Source organism: Calidris pugnax, unplaced genomic scaffold (assembly GCF_001431845.1).
Source record: "Calidris pugnax isolate Ruff unplaced genomic scaffold, ASM143184v1 scaffold8, whole genome shotgun sequence".
In the NCBI taxonomy this organism is placed as follows: domain Eukaryota; kingdom Metazoa; phylum Chordata; class Aves; order Charadriiformes; family Scolopacidae; genus Calidris; species Calidris pugnax.
This window is the reverse complement of record NW_015090830.1, coordinates 17,414,298-17,434,428: the sequence shown is the minus strand read 5'-3', so window position 1 is coordinate 17,434,428 and position 20,131 is coordinate 17,414,298. Positions and strand designations below refer to the sequence as shown.

Below are 20,131 nucleotides of genomic sequence, written 5' to 3'. Positions count from 1 at the left end.
CATTTTGCAGTACCTCAGGGTTTGTTTTACATTTTCCTAACAGGCTTTTTTTGTTGTTGTTGCAGCATCCAGTTCAGACTTACGGTTATGCATTCCTTTTCTCCCTGACTGGGTATTTTGGCATATCCTTTGTTCTAGCTTTGATTAAAATCTTTGGTGCCCTTCTGGCTGTAACAGGTATGAACAAATGATATCTTTACTGCTTTTGGTATAAAAACAGAAAGTGATCCTATTACTTAGGACAGAGTTTTTGAGAATTGTTCTTTGTGCTGACTGATCATGGTTTGTGTAGCATGGATCTTCTCTAGTAGTATGTGTTTGAGAGCTTCCTGGTTCTTTCTGTTCCACAGTTTTAACCTTGAAGAGCCTATTAAGTAATCTGGTGCATGTAGCCTGTGCTATGTTTTAATGCAGAAACAACACTGTTCTAAGCAGAGGAATTGCAATGAAAATGTATAGAAAAGTGTGAGGAAAAGACAGGTATTTGAAACATGGAAGGAAAAGTAAGGATATTCCAGTAAGGCATAATAGGCAGTGTCATAGTCCCTAAGCACAGAAATTATGGAGGTTTCCAACAAGTGGTGTTGCTAGAAAAACTAGGAAGAACTCCCCCAAAGCTTCAGTGGAGTGCTGCTGTAGCAATGTTAAATGTACTCTCCAGATTCAGTTCAGAATAAACTCAAGTGGAACAAATTCAGATTTTTGTGATGGTCTGCTCAGTTCTTTTTATTAAATTGAAATGAATAAAGGGTGTGTATTAGTTTTGGAAGTCAGGATTTGAATTAAGCAAACTTCTAGTGGGCTAACAGCTGCTGTATTATCTTTAAATTGCAACTTGTGTATTCACAGGACAAGGTACAAGCCTATTGTTAATAACAGAAGCAGACGCTGTCTAATCTTTCAGATCTAGAAATCTGATGTAATTGTCTGACAAAAAATGGAAGCAGTCATATTTTCTGTTAAATGCTTATTATAGCATATGAGTGTATCAACCATGTCACAAGAAATAAATGTAAACAACTCTGAGTAGTATGTTGAAAAGATTTGGAACACTCACTTGTATGTCTGCTAGCCGCATGTGCATGTGGAACAATACAAGGCCCTAAAGTATGTCAGAAGGCCATGAAGACGATCAGAGGGTGGGAGCACCTCTCCTCTGAAGACAGGCTGTGAGTTGGGATTGTTCAGCCTGGAGAAGAGAATGCTCTGGGGAGACCTTAGAGCAGCCTTCCAGTATCTGAAGGGGGCCTACAAGAAAGCTGAAGAGGGACTTTTTACAAGGGCATGTAGTGATAGAACAAGGGGTGATGGCTTTAAACTGGAAGAGGGTAGATTTAGATCAGATACCAGGAAGAAATTCTTTACTGTGAGGATGATGAGACACTGGAACAGGTTCCCCAGAGAAGTTGTGGATGCCCCATCCCTGGAAGTGTTCAAGGCCAGGCTGGATGGGGCAGCAACCTGCTCTAGTGGGAGGTGTCCCTGCCCTTGGCAGGGGGGTTGAAACTCGATGATCTTGAAGGTCCCTTCCAACCGGAACCATGCTATGATAAAAGTTATTGGAATCCTCTCCAGGCTAAGAAAGTCACCATATACAATCTTGTCTGTTGCTGTGACAGTTCATGCAGAAATAAAAAGTTTCTGTGATATGATGTTCTCACCCAATAATGTAATGATTTCCTAGCAATAAATGCAAGTCAGACCTATCTGCATTGACATGCCCCAGGTATGTGTCCAGATGGATGAGGAAAAGGAGGATGTTAAGCAAGAGACAGTCACAACCATTATAGATTTTCAACCTTTATAGATATTCAGACTTGACTCTTACCCCGTATGCAACTGGACATATTCTTCACGTTGAGTAACCAGTCATCTGGAAAAATCATGTGGAGAGATTGAAATCCTACTAGCTGAGATTGGCTCTCTATGAATGAGACTCATTGTGCTCAGTGGCTTCCTCAGCACTGCACTGGCAAGTAATGTCATCTGGTTATGCTTGGTCTTTACTAATACATTGGCTGATGTGTGCCTTAGAATCAATGAAAAATATTAAAACTGAACTATATGGCTTCAGAGAAGGAAATGTCTTCAGATGTTGTTGATACATTGCCTCAGATTCTTAATGGAGGAAGCAGTATAGAAAATGATTAAATCAAAGGAATCGCTAGTAAGAGAGATGCGACAGAAATTGTCGTTCAGAAATAACTCGTACTAATTTATTGTGGCTTGCATCTGTATTTGTGAGGATGTGGCATATTTTAGTTTGTTGCGTTATCTGAGTGTGGCAAAGCTAGCTACAGATAATGACATAACTGTATTACGAGTGAATGCTTTTAACCTGTGTCATCATGAGTTTGTAAAACAGTTATATGACTGAAGTGTTTACATATCAGAATATTCTCAGCAGGTGGAATAAGGGAAAATGACCCTGCTGTTCATTTTAGCAGTAATTAGTTGTGATTCTAACATTTTTTTGTGTATCTAAAAACAGGAAAAGCGTGACACTTGATTACTTTTTAGCATCTTACTGTATACCTGTTTTCAAGCTGTCCCTAAAATTATTACTCTTTACTATATGCAACTGCTATAGAACATAAAATTGATCATCTGTAGAAAGTTGTTGCTTCCAAACTTAAAATGTAACTTTGTATTTTTTAAAAAATCAGCCATTGCTGATTCTTTGTATTTTTTAAAAAATCAGCCATTGCTTGAATAGCCTCTCCTATCATTTATACAGTCATTACAGTAGCATGTCACCAGGCTCATTCCTTCCACAGTTCATTTTTTCTTAAAATGACAAACATTAGTCACAAGGGCCTGGGAGGGAAAGGTGTAGCAAGATGCGGGGGATCTGGAGCTACTTTCCTCTCTTCCCTCTACCCCTGAAAGCTGGTTTCTGTCAAGTGATGCTCTGCTTCATTCGCAGTAGTGGAATGGAGAATACAGACGGTTGTTTTCTGACCTGAGGACTGCATGCTCTGCTTTCCCATTAATTGTTGCCTCTGCAGCATTTCTATTTCATGTTTGTTCAGTACATCTCCTTACTGGAAATTGGTCCAGATGAGAGGGTTGGTTCATGTATTAAAATAGCTTTTTTTAAAAAAGTCTTCATGTGCTAAAAAATATTTTTAAATGCTGTGGAATAGAAAACCCTTCCCAGGTTTTCTTACGCCTGACCTTGACAATCCTAACACTTGAGACCTTTCTGTCTTGCCTGTAGCAATGTGAAAATGTTTATTGTGCCGTGGAAGAACACCACATTCATTACTGTCCCTCCCACCCCCCATTCACCCTCCCCCTTCTTGGGTGGGAGTGGGGTGAAAGAGTTTAATGAAAATTGTATTTCTATTAGCAGAATGAGAAATTATCAGACTTAATTGGGAAAAAGAAGAAAAGGCACTTAATTTAGAAGGAAATGGTTACATAAATATTTTAATTAATAACTGATTTGAAAGAACAGAAATAATCGTAATTAGAGAAACTGAAGTAATTTAACCATTTTTTAAATTATTCATCTGTAAACTGTTTTCTAATTAAAACTCAATTTTCTTTTTCATTCTCCTTTAATTTTTCATGTAATAGAAAATCATTTTATTTGATGCGCATAAATTTCTTAAAATGTAAAGAAAATTGTTACTAAAAAGTTGAGATTGGATCAGATAAAGCAATGGTGAAGGCTGTTTCTTCAACCACAAAACATGCTTTTAAGTAAATATTTATTTGTGGTGAGGGTTGGGGAAAATGGGGAAAATGAAACTGGCTTTACTAGCCATAACAGCATGAATACCGTAACAGCATTCAGTAGTCATTGGTTCCTTTTATCAGTATGTTACAGTAAGAAGAGTGTGGATGTAACTATACAAGTAAGGCTTTCTAGTATGGTGTAGTTAAAAGTACTTTGTGGTAAACAAAATATTTTCTCTTAATAAAAAACATAGTTTTTCTTTAGGTGCAGACAGTTGTACTGGGATCTTTGTTAAGTGAGCAGCCTGCACTGTCATATAACACCTTCTCAGGCCCTTAACCTCCATAGCTACACTGGTGTGTCTGGTTGCATTGTTGCTTTTTTAAAATATATTTTGTGTAACATTGACTCATTTATTGATTTTGTTTCAGTGATAAAAAATATGGGTTTCCTACTACACAATTTGCTAGCAACGCTGTATTCTTGTTCATAGCAGATAGAATGGAAATCATTATTGGAGCTATAGTTAATTTGAGAGTAACCCAAACAGTTTACTTTTATTTTGGTGACAGGATTGTGTTCTCAACTCTTCTTACTACCTTGGCTCTTACTAGTGGTAAGAGCACATGTAGAAGAAGGTCTCTCAATGGTTTTGACTAAAACTTCCTAATGCATAATGATTGAAGTCGAGCATCCTTGGTCTCTTAGGTTTCTAACCGGAATTGTATTTCTCTGCACTGTTAGATAAATTTTCAGTAACTTCAAAAGAATGATGCAATGCTTATCCCGTTCCACTTCAAAATGAAGCCCAAATCACCACTGAACTGAAATAGCATGAGGTGGAAATGGCAAAAGATTTAGTGTATCCAAATAGTGATACTACTACTTTCTGCTTTAACAGATTAGTTTATACCGTCAGTTACTTGCAAGGATTGTTTGTTGCTTTCAGATATTGTGAATCGATTAGCATGAAGTTATTACTTAAATAATTAAAATTGAATTTAAATTGGAAGAGGGGAGATTTAGATTAGATATCAGGAAGAAATTCTTTCCTGTGAGGGTGGTGAGGCACTGGAACAGGTTGCTCAGAGAAGCTGTGGATGCCCCGTCCCTGGAGGTGTTCAAGACCAGGCTGGATGGGGTTTTGAGCAACCTGCTCTAGTGGGAGGTGTCCCTGCCCAGGGCAGGGGGGTTGGAACTTGATGATCTTGAAGGTCCCTTCCAACCCAAACCATTCTATGATTCTATTACATAGCAAGTCTTGTTCTATAAGTTTCTCTGCTGCAGATACTGTGAACAGAGCTGATAATACTGATGCAGAGTACTTGTTTCAAAGAGCATATGGTTCTAGCACTATTTTGCACTGGACTGGGGCATTTGCAGGTCTATGTTTGTACCAAGGATGATCATCGTTTTAGCCAGACACTTAATTACGTGATAAGGTTATCTACTAATACTGAAGACTGTAGTATGTTCTTTTGCTGTAACTGAATTTTTGAAGAAGTAAATATTTGTTTTCCTCTGCAGTAACAACAGGAAGAAAAGCAATGACCATTGTGCTTTCTTTTTTGTTCTTTGCAAAGCCATTCACATTCCAGTAAGTATTTCTATTTTTGAATGGGTTTTTTATATATTTTATCAAAAATTCCATTCTCGATCATGGGAATATAACAACAGTAATTAATCATATTCAGGCTTTAATGCTTTTAATTTCTTATCTTCTACAAATGTTGGCCATCTGCTGTAAATATTGACTGGCTTGTTGATGATAATCATACTAGAGATAATAGTTTCCATTTTTCTAAAGGTCTGGAAGACAAGCTATTGCATGTGTTGGCATTTTTTGTTTGCTTTTTTTAAGAAAAATCTTACATAATTTCTCGTGCTTATGATACTGAATACATTTTTTGGGTACTTTCTCTAGGCTAAAGGAAGGCATTTTCTCCATTACAGTATTTGTTTCCTCTTTTATGAGCTCAGGTTTGAGGTTGAGTTAAATAACTGCAAGCTTCTATTATCTTGATATATTAAACTGCAAGATTTTTGAGCTTAGGTTTCTTCCCTTTTTTTAATTTCAGGGAAGAGCTTACATTGAAAAATGCAGCTAAGCAGCTACATTGATCCTAATTGCCTCTGGTTTGAAACTAAATAGTATTTAATTTTATTGCTATATATACATTTATTTGAGATTTAAGAACAAAGCTTACAGCCAAATGCCCAAATGGAATTTACTCCAGCTGAAAATCTTGAGGCTTAAAATAATGGAGAGCTGAAACAAAATGTGCTTAAATTGGGAAGTGTAAGGCACTGAGAGAGAACCCATTTTGGAGCCATAATAGAGAGCGTAGCTCTCATAACTGTTGGAAGGAAAAACATACCAAAACCCCTCAGGACTACTTTATTCATGTGAGAAAGAACAGCTACTGTTTAGTTATTATTTAACTACAAATGCACCTTAATAAGCTCTCCAGACAGGGTGTGAAAAGGAAGGGTAGAAGGATAGCAATAATAAAGATTCAAGCAAATTCTTTCTCTGAGTCCATTAATTTGTGTTTTTGGTTTTTTTTCCCCCTAAACTCTTCTCTCCTTCATGTAGGGGCTTTATTTTTATTTAATGCACAACTATTGCTATGTAATCACTACAGATAAAGTGCTAATGCTAACTATTTTTCCCCTCCCCTTTAGGTACGTGTGGTCAGGCTTGCTGGTTGTCCTTGGTATATTTCTTAATGTTTACAGTAAGAATATGGATAAAATCAAGCTACCTGCACTGCATGGTTTTTGGAAAAAAAGTGTGGAAGAAAGAAAAACAAGGACGTTATCACAAACTGTATAGACAGTGGTTTATGCCTTGTCTAGACTATGATTTACTATTATTATTTTATTGGAACAGTCTTCAACTGATTCACTTTCCAAAGGGAATTTTATTAAAACCAAAGGAGCTGAAGGCATATTGTCTGCTTGCAGACTGCTAGAAATGCACATGTTTGTGAGCCCTTTCTTCAGAGCACTTGAATTCATCGTAGAAGGTGTTGTAGGCCGTTGTCAGATGGCGTTGATCAGGCAATGAAGGACAGCAGCTCCTGGCAGACTGCTGAGAAGCTGCGCTCCAAATGGGGACACAGTAGAAGACTAATGTGGGCATTTTTTATAATATTGGCCATGCGGCTGATCTGAGATTAGTGGTTCTTTGTCTTTGTTAATTGTCTAGGCGGGGTAATTTAAATGTAATACTGTATTAACATTTAATGGAATCTAATCAGAACTGGTTGACCAAAATGCAATTTTAAAGGTGGAATGTTTAGAATATGGTATGTTGTCACTCTTTTTCATTTTAAATAAAATGTTGGGGTTTTTTTGAAGTTATTGATGAGATCATCACAGAATTTGATATTTATTGTAGTCATTGAAATTTTTATGGAAATCTTATGGTGTTCTGTTTGATTGCTTGCAAGTAACAAAAATGAGATAGAGTTTGTGCTTGTAAAAGGGAGGAACAGTCTTTTAGGCCTGAACCAGGCTGAAAACATAGAATGAAAAATTCGTGATTGAAACAGTAATGTAAGAAGCTATTATTTGCTTATTTGTGGTGAAATACAAAATTCCGAGTGGCCTGTGGCCATCCATATCATAGTTGCGTAGAGAGACATGGAAGCTCTCTAAAGTATCATCAAATCAAAACTCTTCTTTTTCAGTATTGGAGTAAAGAATAACAGCATCTGCTAAAGTATTTTGAATATCTTTGTGTCAGTCTGTGTGTGGTCCTGTGATGAACTTAAGAGGATTAGGGTACAGATTACAATTCTCTTTATTTAAAAACAGGAGGAGACAGTATACTACCAGTCGGTCTTTTTTGTCATGAATTTAAAAACACTTAAATCCATTTGTCTCTCTGACTTTGATATTCAACTTGCTTTTGAATCGCTTGCCATCTCTTTCATTTTATATACTTAACAGTAGCACTTTAAAAATACTAATCACCTTACAGTTCGTTTTTCTCATGTGGCCATGACTTTGTTGTTGTGTCCCTTAGATGCATCTTGGTGTGTGTTCTTTCAAATTAGACAAAAGTAAATTGGATAATAGAATTGTATCGTCAGGAAGAATGTATGAAGAATAGAAATATCTCACAGGATTGCCTTCTGCGAAAAATACTAGTTTATGAAGGTTTTCAAAATGTGCAAAATGTTTTTCAGACATTTAGGAAGAATTGCTGTTCCAAGGAGCCTGTTATCAAAGCACAGACATGAAATGTGCCTTAAATTTTGCCTATTGAGTTGGTAGGTAGCATATGCTATATTAAGTATGTTATAAAAAAGAACATGGAATAACATAGCCATCTTAGCATGATGAGACAAATAGGTGAAGAGCTACACTAACTGAAGTGCACTGTTTCCAGCACTCAGGCTACTCTGCTGTGTCAGCAAAGTCTTTCAGTCTTGCCAGGTTATGAGAATTTATTGTGTGGGACAATTTATTTTTTTTAAATTCCCAGCTGTTGTATGGTTGATTGTTTCCTGGAGAGGGTAGAGGGGTGTGAATTTGACAAACAGATACACCTTGAAAGAGAAGGGTGGCCTACCATGGCTATCCATTTTTATGTTGCAGCCAAAGTTTTATGATAAGATATGAGAAAGGGTTACAATTCCAAATTTGATGCAAGACTGTATTTGCCCAAGTCAAGGGGATTGATGCACATTTCTTTCCCTGTAATAGTTATCAACTCTTTTATTCCCTTGCATACTTTTCAAGAAATGAAGTTGCTCTTTCCAATGAGGTTAAGTTACCTATCAAGCTTAAAAGAGGGGCAGGTTTTGAACCTTTGAATAGAAAGTAATTACAGAACATTTACTGATCTGTTGGCTGGTTTGGTGGAACTTGGTAAGTCTCAGCTTTGCCATCTGTAAACTCACTCTGTTGCTAAACATTACTGAACTTCAGGAAACCAATTTATGTGAAAAGTACCATACATGCAGAAAGTCATAGTAAATATAATTCATTTAGAATCTGTTTTATATAAATAGACAAGAAGTCAATCCTAAAGTTTCTGACTAGAATTCAAATGTAGTATGTAGGTTGCTGAACAGTTTATATAATCCAGTTTTGTCTCTATTTTCTCTCTTTGGAAAGTGTAGTGTTCACAATAATTTACATTTTAATTTCTTCTCTGTTGTATACAAGACATAATGGAACACACATTAGGGGAAATTCTGATTTATTTTTTTATTCACTTTCTTAACTATGGAAATGTATGCTTTGTTTTACAGGTGTACTTTAAAACATTATTTTTGTAGACAATTTAATATTGTAGGCTTAGTGTCAGTAGCATAAATTTAAGAGTCAGATTTTTATTTTCACAGGGGTGAGTCTAGTACTTGCTAATCAACAACATGTAAGCGTGTTAACAAAAATGCATGCACAAGTGAGAAGAGTTCATAATTTGTCACCTGTCATGGTCTCTGCAGCTTCGTGCTTTCATTGAGACATTAAGAAAACTTTCATTTCAGTGAATTGCTGTTTGTGGAGTTTTTTTAATAAGCTTTATAGTACATGCAAGTAATAGAACCTTACAAACCTCCATTTCTTACAAAATTTTGTCTTAGGATCTTCTGTACTGTATGTGTGCATTGGGTTTGTGTTGTCTATGAAACAAGAATAAGGGCTTGTCCACAAAGTAACTGTAAATTATTTATTTTTCATTTAAGAGCACTTATATTGGTATGTTGGTTAATCCTTCCTAATGTTGCTACATAGCCTGATCATAATAACTTTTGCATTTTATAGTCATTGTCTCCTGGCCTCTTTACAGTAGGCAACCACAGAAAAAACATTCATTCTGTCACCATAAAATTTATTATCTGTGAATAAGTTGCTTTTTATTCTTAATGCTACACAACTTTGTCTTCTCCACAGAAACACTGTGATATAAGAACCAGTTATAATGAGATTGAAGTTCACACTAAAATTTAAGGCTGCCCAAGGTCTTCACTGATGTCAGCAACCTACCTCTGTGACACCCTCGCCTTCAGGGGACTGAGGGAGCTCTGTTTTCCTAAATTAGTATGCATTTGCAGCTGCTTTCCCATTACATTTTTGCATTTATTTGGCATACTTGAATACCGAAGTAATTGACTGTGCAGTGGACTTCTTCAGTATTTCGGTATGTCAGTATCATCAAACTGCTAATTATTCAGATACCTATATGTGAATACAAGTGTGGAAAAACCAATGCTCTGAAACGCCCCGTAAACCTACAGTGTTTCCTGATACTGCATTTAACTGTTTTTCTTAATCTGGTTTTACCACTTGTGCTTTGAATTTACCAAGCATTTTAACCTAAAACTTTCAGGTTTCCATTCCTGCTTACATCATACTATTACAGACTGATCACCTTCCATATTCTCTGCTTCATGTCAATTATGAGTGTCTCCATGATTCCTTTAAATCCTTTTTTTCTCCATGAAAAAATACTTTCCATTATTTTTGGAAAGGTCTTGATGAGTGCATGCATGAGTTAACTCCTTGACCTCATTCCATCTTCCAAGAAAATCTCACTTCTCCCTTGCTTGCCTTTGAGATCTAAAGGAACAGGAAATAAATTATTGCAAATGCTCTTCTTTTCTTTATTAAGTGCCTTCCTTACTAACCTGGTTTGTCTTAATTGTTTCTTTTCTTTCTGCCTCCCATGCTCCCAGGCACAAACAAGCCCTTCTCTTATGTTTGACCACAGCTTCTTCAGTCATGGAAACTTTTTGAATTGTTTACTGTTCTGGAAAGATGTATGGAGATGCGTGTATACTCTGGAGGGCAGGAAATAATAAGCAAACTTCACAAGTTAGGGAGGTAATTAAATGGATTCATACTTTTTTTTTTCTAGAGGGATTTTATATATCGTTTAGGTAATAGCTCAGAATTGTTAGTGGAAGGGTTTTTTTTTTCTTTTATATTTTACCTGTTTAAATTTCTTTAGATTAATTTTAATATTTAATATAAAACTCCTAACTATTCAGGCAGTTTAGACATTAATTTTAGTCTTGCCTATGAGGCAGAAAAATCCTATCTCCATTTCACTGATAAAGCAGAGATGGTAACTTGCCCAAAGTTGCCTTAGTAGTCTGTGGTGAGCAGGGAATAGATGTTAATACCCTCAGTTATTCTGCGCCCCAAGTCTAACAGAGCCCTTCTGTACCTGAAATAAAACAGTACCATTGTAACTACTTTTCTTTTACCCCAGTATTAGAGATTCTAAATTGTTTCTGTTCTATACTAGTATAATTTAAAGTGAAATTAAGACAGTCATAAAGTAGGCTTCCTGCATTTTATTTGAAGCTTCTTTGCGTTGTGTGCGTTGTTATTGTCTTGTTGATTTGGTCTGTTTTCTGTGAACACTGCAACGGAAAACAAGCCAGAGAGAGTAGCATTTGTAGGAGAAGCATAATATCCTTCACTTCCAGGTGACTGGTCTGAATTTAGTTCACCTCGCTACTGGTCAAAAGCTGCTGCCATTGGAAAACTGTGAGGAATTGTCATGATGTGAGGACTTGAGCATAATGATGTCATGCCAGATCTGTATTTTTTTGCCATTCTCTTGTAGAGAAGCAAAGACAGTAATGCAATAAAGAACACTCATACACAAATACTCAGCTTAGAATATAACGCTGTCAGTGCTTCTTTTCGATACCTGGATCAATTTCTGCTGTTTTGCTGGTTTTTCTTGAGGTGTGATAGTAATGTATTGCCTCTCTACACTTTTGGATATTTAAGTATTTTTTGTATTTGTTAGATTTCTCAGTTTTATGCTTCCTCTTCTCTTGGTTTATTATTTTAAGTGTAAAGTTTTACCTTGTAATTTTCATTACACCTCTAGTACTGTGTCCAGTTCTAGGCTCCCCGGGATGAGAGACAGGCAGGGCTACAAGAGAGAATCCAGCAAAGGGACACAAAGATCATGAAGGTACTGGAGCATCTCTCCTATGAAGAAAGGCTGGGAGAGCCAGGACTGTTCAGCCTGGAGAAGAGAAGGCTCAGGGGGAATCTCATCAATGTGTATAAATACCTGAAGGGAGGATGCAAAGAGGACTGAGCTCAAGCCCTTTCCAGTGGTGCCAGGTGACAGGACCAGAGGCAGTGGGCACAAACTTCATCACAGGACGTTCCCTCTGCACATCAGGAAGCACTTTTTTACTGTGAGTGTGACCAAGCACCAGCACAGGTTGCCCAGAGGTGTGGTGGAGTCTCTATCCTTGGTGATACTCAAAACCCAGCTGGACACAGTCCTGAGCAACCAGCTGTAGGCAGACCTGCTTGAGCAGGGAGCTTGGACCAGATGGTCTCCAGAGGTCCCTTCCAACCTCAACCAGTCTGATCATAGATCTCATGGTCCTTGTCCAGATTCTAATACTTCTATTTTTTCTCCTGTTTTCAAAGCATTAAGAAACATACCTAAAACAAGTAGCTCTGTTTGGGTTGGCTCAGCTGGAGAAGCCACACTGACCATGCCTGATGGTGTGATTATAGCTGAATAGTGAGTAGTTTCAGAGCACAGTCCCCTTGAGAGAGACCTTCATTTGGTAACTGCTACTCACTGTGAAATGACAGTATGTGAATCTCTTGGAGCAAATGCAAGAAACTGGTAGATGAAATTGATGCCATAAACACAGGATTGTGAATGCATTCATTAAGGATTTCAAAGTGGCTTTTATTTTTCTGCATTTAGCTCTTACCGTGCTATTGGGTGGTTTAGTGCAGTTGAGGGGGAGATGTAGCTCTGAATGTGGTGGGTGAGGAGAGAAAAGCCATGTCATCCAATGATGAACAGTGTTGGTTTAAGATAGAAATGGCTTCAGTGCTTACTGTGACTTTAAATGTAGCCTTCGATATTAATACTCACATGCCTAATCCACTAAATGTGCTTATGCTTACAGACAGGTAAAGGTATACCTATTTGTTTTGAACCTGATGGATGCTTCAATTTGAGATAGACATTGCAGCCACAGGATTTGGACAATCATGGACATGTCCACAAATCAGATTTGAGGCCCCTGGAAGGCTTTAATGCATAAAGCAGAGTTCGTATAAGCTTCAGGCAGCGACTAGGTGGAATTTAAGCTCTTTAGGCTTTAACATGCCTTTAATCTTTTGTTGCTCTAGCCTAAAGTTAGGATTATTTATTTTGTGTACTATCCAAATTTTGGTACTGGAAAATCATTTTAGTGAGAAATATGCTAAGAATTGCCCTTAATAAGCCGTTCAAGTTAACAGCTGGGAGTGCTCTATCTCTTGTTTACACCATCCTGTGCAGTGCAGCTAATAGTAAAATCTGAATGTGAGTGCTTGGCCTCTTCAAATGAAGGCTGTATTCTTGATGTTAGGTAGTATCACCATCCTTGATTTTAACAAAAGAAGACAAATTCTACATAACTACACAGGTAAGAACTGATTTAAAAGTAGCTAATCCCTACTATGAGTCACACCTGCTTTCCCTGGACACCTTCTCCTCAATAAATGAGTCATGCCTGGCTGTACAAGCTTGATTTGCAGATTCCCGTCTATCCTGGGATTAAAGCAGCCTGAGATTAAGCAATCACACTTGCCAGGGATGAGACCAGTTACTGCCTAAAGGTTTTTGATCCCCAGGCACATAGGTAAAGGCAACTTGAATCCACCATCTTAGACCTGGTAAATTTTGCATTGCAAGGCAGCTTCAGTATAATCTATTCTTTCTCAGATAAGAGCTCTTTTGTTTTTTTTTCCAAGGAGTTGAAATGTAGACTGTGTGCAAAAGATACGTTCGGCTTCTAAACAGAAATGTCACTAGTCTGGAGAGCTAGCTTTTTTCCTACTGAGAGCTAAATTTGTGCAATGTGATGTCTTCTACCAGGTTGTATTTCTGCACTGTGCATTGTGGTAGGATGAGGAAAGAACACCAATAAAAGAAAGAAATTAAAATCAAGATGCGTTGAACAGCAAGAGCGTTAATTCTTGGCTATCCTTTTTTTTTTCATTGCATAATGTTGGATGCAACAGATAAAAAGTAGGTTTCAGTAATCAGATTAAGACGTGGGACAGGGATTTTTTCAAAGCAGTCAAAGACAACTGAAGTCCTGTTAACTGCTTTACTGTTCTGAAAATACCAAATTCAATGACCACAGAAGAGCACTAGACTGCCCCTCTCTGTACAAAGCTTCCTTTGCTGTCTGTGGAGATCCACTGTGAAGACAGTTTCATCTTAAATGTATACCTTGATCGATGGGCGAAAGCATTCTTTTTTAGGTATGCTGAGACTTCGTGGTTGGAAATAGGAAGGCTCCTGTTAGTCATCTTCATTGCAGGTCATTCAGAGTTAAGAATTGTTGTGCCAAGCTGAAAACGAGCGAAACCCATTTGGTAGATATGCAGGTGGCTGAAGGGAGCTGTGTATGATTTCGTAAGTGATTTCACTGAATTTTTAGCGTTGGAAGGGACCATAGAGATCATTAAGTCCAACTCCCCTGCTAAAGCAGGATCGCCATAACTTCTTTCTTTATGCAAAGAAGGCCATGAATTATTGAAAAAATAAGGATCAGATACCGCAAAATACATAAAAATTTTGCTTCCTTAAATGGACAATAGACACCTAGGAGTTTGTGTTCACAAATTTGTGACATCAGAATCAGAAAACTGCCATGCAGTAAATTCAGTAGAAACTGCCTGTGTGCACATACTTCTCACTGAAAAAAAACATAAATTATCTCACATATATATTGAGCACATAGGTTGTTACTGTGGAATAGCTGACTGTAAGATCACATTCCTCCTATCTTGCAGTAACTTTTATGTGTCTCTGATCTGAACTCTGCTACGTTTTGTAAGAAGCTGGAGTAAATCTGGGGCTGAGCAGAGAGGTGCAGCTGTACTTCCTTGAAACACCTGTAGCGTCATAACCTCAGAGCTCTCTTTACAAGAAAAGATGGAGAAAAATCAGCAAAGTCCCATTGCTTGTAAAGTCTATTAATATTGAACTATCAAAACACTAGTACCAGTAGCCTACGGGTTGCACGCTGCTGTAGGGGTGAACATCTCTGCTAAACCAGTTAATATTAAGCATGAATTTATACTTGTAGAATTCTGATACATAAAAGCAACACATTTTTCTAGTAGGTATAATTTCACCTTGGTTAATGTTGTGAGCTACATCCTGACTTAACTTTCAATGAATGTATGTGGTCAATTGATGATTTATTTTGACTGTGTGGAATAACTGACACACACGACTCCAACTTAATTTAGTCTCTTTGCCTGTGGAATACTGGCATCCAAAAGCAAACCAAGTGATTTACTTGGATTTTTTACCCAGAAGTCTGTGGCTGACAGGACTGAAGATTATTTTTTAAACAATGGATTAATAAAGGTCTGTTCAGTCATGATTCCCTGTTTCTCCACAGTTGTCTATTTATAGATTTTTAAATCTATATTGTTAGTTTGCAAGAAGTGCAATAACTACAGATTCATACAAATTCTATTGAATGTAGTGCATTGCACAATGTACCATAAAGCCTCTTGACACATACGAGCAGCCCAGACTGCAGATCTATTGTTATTTCACTGCAAGAAGACTGTAACTGCTACTTACATTTCAGAGGAGAACAGAAACCTCAGAATAACATAATCTCATATCTTTGGGATTTCTTGTTGAAACAGAGGAACCAGTGCTTCTCTTCTGCCAAATAAAAAAAAAAAAAAAAAACATCTTTCCTGAAGAAAAAGAAAGTATTTGAGACCTTTCCTTGTAAGTGAAGGACAGGGCACTACTATGAGCTCATATGTTTAATATGCGTGAAATTAGGGCTTTATGCAGAATAACTAACAACAATTAATCATTTTTAAAGAAACTGTGAATCCAAAGAGGGATTTATAGAAATTCTTGAAAAGCAAAAATGTACAGATTACTTCAAAAGGAGATCATCCAGCTCCTCCCTGGGGCTGAGTTTCAGCAATTTAAACTCATTCAAACTCAACAGCCAAACAGAAGCAATTGTGTGTATAATATTTGGCTTGGGCTGAGGGCAAAATTAAGCCTTAGTGTAGGGAACATCTTGGTGGTAGGAAAGGCAGAGGTTTCTCCAGGAAAGCAATAACCAGGGAAGAACAGTTTCCACTTAATGGAAAATGCTGTTTGCTCTAGGATGGTTTGTTACATTTTTAGTTAATGATACCATTAAACAACCGAAAGAAACAAAGAACTTGATTGACGGAAGTGCTGGAACAGGAGACTTTTATCCAGTGGTCTACTTGCTAGAGCAGTCAACTTGGGTGTTGAGGTCTCTTTCAGACCCTTTTTCTTGAGAAGTCTGTAATGTTGCCAGAGATGATAGTAATTATTTATAGAGTAAGTTCAAATATAAGGATGGAAAGATGGAGGGACACTATCCCACCACATTGTACAATGTAATCTACTTGGGCATTTTTGTAGCTAGTAGAGAAGTGAAATAAATAATAGAATTAGGTCTTCAATATAGGTTTTCTATGAAAGGTGTAGTATTTCTTATCAGTTTTACAGGATGAAATTGAATCAGCACATTTTAAAATTATTCTGTTCAATTTTATTCTTTATATTTCCTTAGCATTTTAGCTGGAGCATCAATACCTGAGAATCTGTTCCTTAACGCTTTGGTTACTCCTCCAAAGTAAGGCTGGGATGGCAATTTAGCAGGAGGTCAAGGGTGCATTCTCTATGTGGGGAAATACTGTGTCCTGTTTTACCCGTCCTTTATAGATCTGGCCACTCTGAAAAGTGCCTTAAAACAGCAAGTAAAGGGGAAAAAAAAGTCAAAATGCTAACTTGTTTTCCTTTGCTCTTGCTCTAGAATTTTTTTTGGAGTAGGGGACTGCATGAGCGTGGGGGTTTTTATTTTTTAATGGTGCCTTCATTCGAAATATTGAGTGCTACTACTTTATCTGTGTTTCTTAATTGGCATTTGTGTAACAGATTTTTAAGTTTATCCTAAGGAAAGTCTCGAGTTAAATTAAAATTAAGTTCAGGTTTTGATAATGTAATGCACAGAACATAAATTTTATGGGGAAGCTGTAGCTATCCCCAGCCAGAACAGTATACTTTCTCACACAACTTTTTTCTGCCTTGCATTTAGGCATGCAAAGGATGAAGCACCGGAGGAAAATGTATTGCATTGTTTTAAAAGTGCTTAATTTGAGGAGCTGAAACGCCTCTCTGTCACTGAATAGTTACAGCTTTGTGTCACTCTGGAGCTGAGGTGAGGCTGAGAGCTTTAGTTACATTCTCTACTTTGCTCTCTGTTTTCTTGTAAGAGTAACCTTAATTGAATTTTCTGGATTTAGAGTACTTGGTTTAGAGAGAGTACTTGAAGTGTGTAGTTACCGCTGTTTGTCTTGGGGTAACACATACCCAGCTCTGCCTCGCTGGTTCCCAGACAGCCCTGCAGCAGGGAGTTGTCTTCGTGGTGGAAGGCAAACAGAATCAACAGGCAGTTGCCCACCTGTGAAAAATGGCCAAACATTTCTCTCTCTTTCACAAATAAAGAAGAGAGGATGGCTGAAGCAGGAGCGCTCCACAGGGTGACTCCAAGCTGGACCTACTGGATCTCAGCCTGGTGCCTTTATACCCTAACTGCTGTATTTCTCTTCCTTTGTTTTACCAGTGACACTTTTGGCCAGTGGCTTTATGCTGCTGTTTTAGGAAACGCTATCGCGTGGCTTGATTTCCATCAGCTGACAGAGATGCAAGAATTTCAGTAGCTTGAGAACCGCTCTCATTCTGGCTGATACAACGTGAAACATGCAGTTTGAAAATACCTTCCAGGCCATCTGTGGTGGCCCAGATAGGGCTGTGTCAGAGACCTCAATTCATTTCATAGCCTTTCAGTCCTCTGGATTCACATTTACTAGGTAGACTCCCACAGGTTTCTCCACAGCAGGCAGAAGGGCAGCTGAGCAAAGGGCTTAGTACTTCAGCAAGTGTTTGGATACTTCCTGGAGATTCATCAGGAAATGCTTCTGATGCAGTAACTTCCTAAGGCTACCTTAATTAGCACAGTAGCTTGCAGCTTTCTCTATGCCAGGATGGTCTCTTACAGCAGCAAGGTAGAAATGGGTCCCTACCCCACCCAGCTGCACAGGGAGCTGTGAGTCTCTTGGGCAACATGACCCCGAAGCAAAGAACTCCCATGCTCGTCTGTGAGTTACGGATTAAAATGTTCATGTGCTCAACTTTATTTAGGGGAAATAACGTTCAAATCTTGAAAGCCAGAGTAGTCACAAAGTAAAACTGATCCGTACATCCCACTTTCCAGACAGAGAACACAATTATGCCATGTGACCTCTGTATCCACTCAAAATGCCTTACTAGCTACCATCGAGCACCCAACTCCTCCTGGATAAACAACAGGCTACAAATTCATCACAAAAATCGGCAAATAATGTTGAATTATAAATATATTTGAGAAAATTGTACTGTGTTGGCTGACAATTCATTAAAAAAGAGGAGTTGAAATTGATCAAATGAATTGTTTGTTACTAATTATTTGCCTAGTGCTAGCTGTGATGTGAGACCTTGAGGGTGGGAATAAATTATCTTAATGAGGGATTAGGTTAAGGCATGTTATAAATTCTCATTTCAAGAGCTAACCCCACCATTAATATATTTGCCTATAACTGTGAATCTTCTTTAATAGCTGCCTGTCTTCTTCGCACTGCATAAAATGTTCCTCCTTTTTAAATCCCTATTCTGAAAAGGAAGTATGTAGCCTCCCGGATTTTATCTTCATTAGGAACACCAAAGAAATACCAATGAGGAAATAACAGTAATATAGACTGTAAGTTATATTTCATTATGGAGAAAGAAACTTCACATCCCAAGGACAGATGAAGTACCAGATACCTTCTACTGTGAGCTGAACACATCCTTGCTTTCAAAAACCTCGTTTGTACAGTGCATTTGGCCTTACAGAGACAGTTTTCTAACTGAAATGAGGATGGAGAAATGGGGATAAGCTGCCTTATACAACTCAGAAGGGAAAAGAGGAACAAGGATGCATGAACTGTTTTGCTTGTATTAGAGTCAAGAATTGCCTCTTAGGATCCAAACACTGTAAAAGCTCATGATGATGGTAATTTTTGCCTCAGACAGTCCAAGTAGCAAGGATTTTAAATTTGATCTTCCTCCATTAAGTTTCTGTAGGCACATTATTGTATATCATACTGTTACAACTTGAAAAAATTGTCATTTAGATAATTGCTCTGTCACCTGATGACCCCTCCCCACCAGCAAAGTGGAATGGGGGAAAACAAGGAAACACGAGGGTTGAAATAGAAATAGATTTAATAGGATAAGACTAAATAATTAACAATAATACTAAAGAACCAGTATTAATCCTGATACTAATATAAGATATACAAGAGTTGTACTCAGCCAGTTATATCAGTAGGAAGCTGTGCACTCCCAGCAGTGGACAACAAACGTAGGGCACTGTGAGTGCAACGGCTTTGGGAGGAAGGGAAGGACTCAGGGGTCTGGAATCGGGGTAAGGAGTTCTCTGGACCACTGCCATCAAGGGAGAGAGAACTACACAGCAAACTTTTCAAATTTATACTGAACGCGACATTCATGATATGAAATAACGCTGTTGGCCAGCCTGGGTCAAATGCCCATGCACTCCTCCTTGTCCCTGCACCTGACAAGGCTTGAAAACACTGAGACCTTGAATCCCATAGAGCCTAGCAGGCTATAAAGTAAATATTTTCAGAAATTCAGACACCAGAGTCCTCTAAAAGTGCAGTTTTCCCCAGCATTAGAAGAAAAGTTACTCCTGTGTCTCTCAACCCAGGACACATACTTAATTAGTATATATCATACTTAATTTTTATAACTGCTATTAATAATTCACAGCAAAACCTGAGACAGGTAAATCATAGGCTGGTTGAGATAGGGACCGTTTCTCTTCATGTATTTGTCCAACGTCTTGTAACTCTAGATACTACTGCAATATAACAACCATGTAATAATAAAACATTATGTTTTTCTCTCCCTGTCTCTTTCCCATTTTCCACAGCTGTCCTCCAAGTGCTTTTAAAAGAAAGGGCATATCATTGTCTGCACTTCTACAGGCACATTGGCACCCGCAGTCACTCAGCAGGTCAACGTGGCCGTCAGTGCACAGACACACAGCTCCCCGTGCCGCGCCTCACGTGCATCAGTCCTGTGCCTGCTCTGTCCCTTAGATACTGATTCCTCAAAAGACCAGCAATACTGGCTATTTTGTAAGTAAGTCCAGGGTGGAGTTGTAGGAGGACACATGAGGTGGTCTTTCCTTTCTGTGAACTTGTTTTATTTCAGAATTTATTCGACTGAATTTCCTTTGTATTTTTAAGGCATTATATAATGGCTCAGTTTGCCAAGAGCTTTCGAACACTTTTAAAAATGATACTTTACTC

The 20,131-nt window shown here is 38.0% G+C and overlaps 1 protein-coding gene across 3 annotated transcripts in view; it reads left to right on the top strand.

The window, feature by feature from the left end:
- The window catches only part of SLC35B3 (solute carrier family 35 (adenosine 3'-phospho 5'-phosphosulfate transporter), member B3), a 29,314-nt gene extending 17,976 nt beyond the window's left edge, over positions 1-11,338 (top strand). For 2 of the 3 annotated variants that reach the window (XM_014940994.1, XM_014940993.1), the window contains exons 8-10: positions 66-177; positions 5,213-5,282; positions 6,371-11,338. In XM_014940994.1, coding sequence (XP_014796480.1) covers positions 66-177; positions 5,213-5,282; positions 6,371-6,521 — 333 coding nt within the window. In that variant the 3' untranslated portion in view covers positions 6,522-11,338. Of the gene's footprint in view, positions 1-65; positions 178-1,807; positions 2,654-5,212; positions 5,283-6,370 lie in introns of those variants that run through there. The other variant, XM_014940995.1, reaches the window with a different exon arrangement.
- The last annotated feature ends 8,793 nt before the right edge of the window (positions 11,339-20,131 follow it).